We start from the raw sequence: 3,242 nt of genomic DNA on the forward strand, positions 1-3,242 counted from the left end.
TTGTTTCTGCTGTGCCACAACAGGAACTCCCCATGCTACTTTAATTTACAAAGGACCCCATAGAATTTCCTTGCTTCAGTTGGAACTAAACATGGATAGCTGTATCCAGTTGCAAAAAAATGCACAAAATTATCAGAAAAATAATAATAGAAAAAAAATAGACCTCATTGGACTGACTTGGGCTATGAAACAAAATGCTAACTGTGCTTTCCCTTAGTGGCTCATTCCCAGGATACGGTACACTTTGGGAGCAGGATATCTTTGATAACAACAAAGACAAAATGATGCAAATAGGTCAGGCACCTTGTAGCTAATTGATGAGGACCCTGAATATATTTTACAGTGGAGTCTTCCACATTTTCTTTTTGGAAGAAAACAAAGAATAAAATCAAACAACTATTGAAAATTCTCACCCATTCTGTGTGTGAAGGCAGCCAATGTTAAGGGAAAAGATGAAAACTAGGAGGGAATTTGGCCCATTTTTACTCTAATTCTTCTTGTCACCTTTAAAAAAGAGGAAGCCCATTAAAAGGTAAGTTGAGAACTTCTGAATCATTATCTGGTCTTCTTTCTACCTGATTTTTAACAAGTTTGGGAGAGTATAAATTTTCAGTGGAATTAAAAATAAGTTACAGATTTGGTTCATGGCCAGGATTAGCTAGATCTTCATCTTCGTTGGATGGTTGAGTGAGGTCTAAGAAGAGATCATTTATGTGGTGATAAGCTTAGGTTCTGCAACTAGATCGAACTGTAATCACATAAGTACAAAACAGGAGAGAGATGCTTCAGCAGCAGGGTAAGGAGAAAAGAGCATTGAATTCAGCTCACATTCCAGTTGAAACCACCTGAGTGATTTCCTTGCTGTGATAAGGCTATCATGGGTTGTGTTGATATTCTCCCAGAGCTCTGAACCTGAGAGCCCATCGTGTCCCCCACCTTGTATGGGACATTATATTTGATTCTGAGCACCTAGTGGCACAGAAACACTGAGAAATTAACATGTGCACTGAAGACTTGAGCAACTTTAGAAACCGAGGCTGACAAGGAAGAGTCAAGGAGTGTGGGGCTGTTGTCAAATGGAAGATTGAGCTGTAGTACATGACCAGTCCTGGAGGAGACCTTGAAGAGGTTCAAATGAGAAATGCACATGATGGGTGGACAGTTTGACTGGCTCTACCATCTTCTCTTTAATGCTCCTGAAGCAAAAGATATAGTGTAAGCTGTATTCTCTGGCCTCTGAAAAGACCTTCCTGAAGTCAAATGATAAGTTTTGAATTAGGAAAGTAAAGGACAATGGTCTAGCCTAAGTGTGATTTTGAACTAAAATATTCATGGGCTAATAAAATAATTAAAGTGTAAGTAGTTTTCTGAGCACTTATGCATCAATGTTCTCATTCTAAGTGGATGGGAATTCTGAGAAATCAAAGTTTTAGCCACATTGAATGAATGGTCTGCTCAGGTTCAAAGAGATTAGCTGACTTAAACAAGGCCATTCTTAAATTTTTTTAATGGAAATATAATTGATTTACATTGATTACATTGTTGTGTACCAAGGCCATTCTTAGAGGGGATGAAAAAGAATATGTAGAGGATCCAGGGTTGGGATAATATAGGCTCCTTTCCAGATTTCTTCCATGTTCTTTCCATTTTCGCATCATATACTGATGGATTTCTGTGGAATCTTATTATAGTTTCAGGTCTGATCTTTTGCATTGACCTCTGCCTCACTTTTATTTTCTTAGTTGTTATAGCAGGCAAGTAAGGCATAGGCTTTCCTAGTTACTCATTTGTTTTTTCCATGGCCTCTTTTGGAAGATTTGTTTACCAAATCCGTTGTGATACCTCTGCTCTTCTAGTGGAAACCAGAGTCAATCAATGGCCAGTGAAAACTACACGAGGGTCACCGAGTTTATTTTCAGAGGTTTGAGTTACAACCCGCATTTGCAGGTCTTCCTCTTCCTGCTCTTTCTGAGTTTCTACATCATCAACCTAACCGGAAACTTGGGTATGATTTTTCTGATACAGATCGATTCCCACCTTCACACACCCATGTACTTTTTCCTCAGTCACTTGTCCTTTGTGGACCTGTGCTTCTCCTCGGTCGTGAGCCCCAGGATGCTGGCTGACTTCTTCGTGAAGAGGAAAGCCATCTCTTTCTTGGGCTGTGCTTTGCAGCAGTGGTTCTTTGGGTTCTTTGTGGCAGCAGAGTGTTTTCTCCTGGCGTCCATGGCCTATGACCGTTATGTAGCCATCTGCAACCCATTACTGTACTCAGTCGTCATGTCCCAGAGACTCTGTATCCAGCTGGTGGTTGGCCCCTACGTCATTGGCTTCATGAACACCATGACTCATACAACCAATGCATTCCGTCTCCCTTTTTGTGGTCCCAATGTCATTAATCACTTCTTCTGTGACATGTCCCCACTGCTTTCCCTCGTATGTGCTGACACCAGGATCAATGAGTTGGTGGTCTTTGTCGTGGCCGGAGCGGTGGGGGTCTTCAGTGGCCTGAGTATCCTCATCTCCTATGTGTACATCCTCGTTGCCATCCTGAAGATCCGCTCTGCCGATGGGAGGCGCAAAGCCTTTTCTACGTGCTCTTCTCACCTGACAGCCGTCTCCATCCTGTATGGAACTCTTTTCTTTATTTATGTACGGCCTAGTGCGAGTTTCTCCCTGGATGTCAATAAAGTGGTGTCTGTGTTTTACACAGCAGTGATCCCCATGTTGAACCCACTTATCTACAGCTTAAGGAATAAGGAGGTCAAAGATGCCATCCGCAGGACTGTCGCTAAGAGGAAGTTTGGTAGGGCCTAAATTCTCCTCGAGAAAGGAAACTGGGGGATCTAAGAAGATAGATTCATTGTGAAGATTCCTAAGATTCCAGGCCACTTGCATGTGTCTGGGGGATTGGTGTCACCCTTTAGCCATTCGTCCACCCAATTATTCATTCATCTAGTTAATCAGTGTGGATTCATTAAGCCCTGTATATGATCTTTTCTGTATGATATGCCACTACCATAGTTCTTACCCACAGTCTGTTTAATTTTGATTCTCTCAGACACCTCAGAGTCTAATTATGTTCTGAAAAATATCTTACTTAATATCAGTTATTATTTTTAAAAATCATTCTGCATATATAGTTTCTTTTTCTGCTGTATGCGGCCAGTCCAGGACCAAATCAAATGCTAGGATGGAAAGAAGAGGGGAAAGAGAGCAGAAAAAGTTGACCGGTGTAGTTG

At 41.4% G+C, this 3,242-nt stretch overlaps 1 protein-coding gene across 1 annotated transcript; it reads left to right on the top strand.

The window, feature by feature from the left end:
• The first annotated feature begins 1,875 nt into the window (after positions 1-1,875).
• On the top strand, positions 1,876-2,817 carry LOC125123988 (olfactory receptor 1009-like). Its single transcript, XM_047774165.1, has one exon. It carries the CDS (start codon positions 1,876-1,878, stop codon positions 2,815-2,817), a length of 942 nt encoding a protein of 313 aa, XP_047630121.1.
• Positions 2,818-3,242: the final 425 nt, after the last annotated feature.

The sequence above is a fragment of the Phacochoerus africanus genome, chromosome 4 (assembly GCF_016906955.1).
Source record: "Phacochoerus africanus isolate WHEZ1 chromosome 4, ROS_Pafr_v1, whole genome shotgun sequence".
Lineage (NCBI taxonomy): Eukaryota > Metazoa > Chordata > Mammalia > Artiodactyla > Suidae > Phacochoerus > Phacochoerus africanus.

What these genes read in the sequence shown, in the direction of transcription:
- LOC125123988 (XM_047774165.1), top strand. Translation starts at nt 1,876, where the DNA reads ATGGCCAGTGAAAACTACACGAGGGTCACCGAGTTTATTTTCAGAGGT.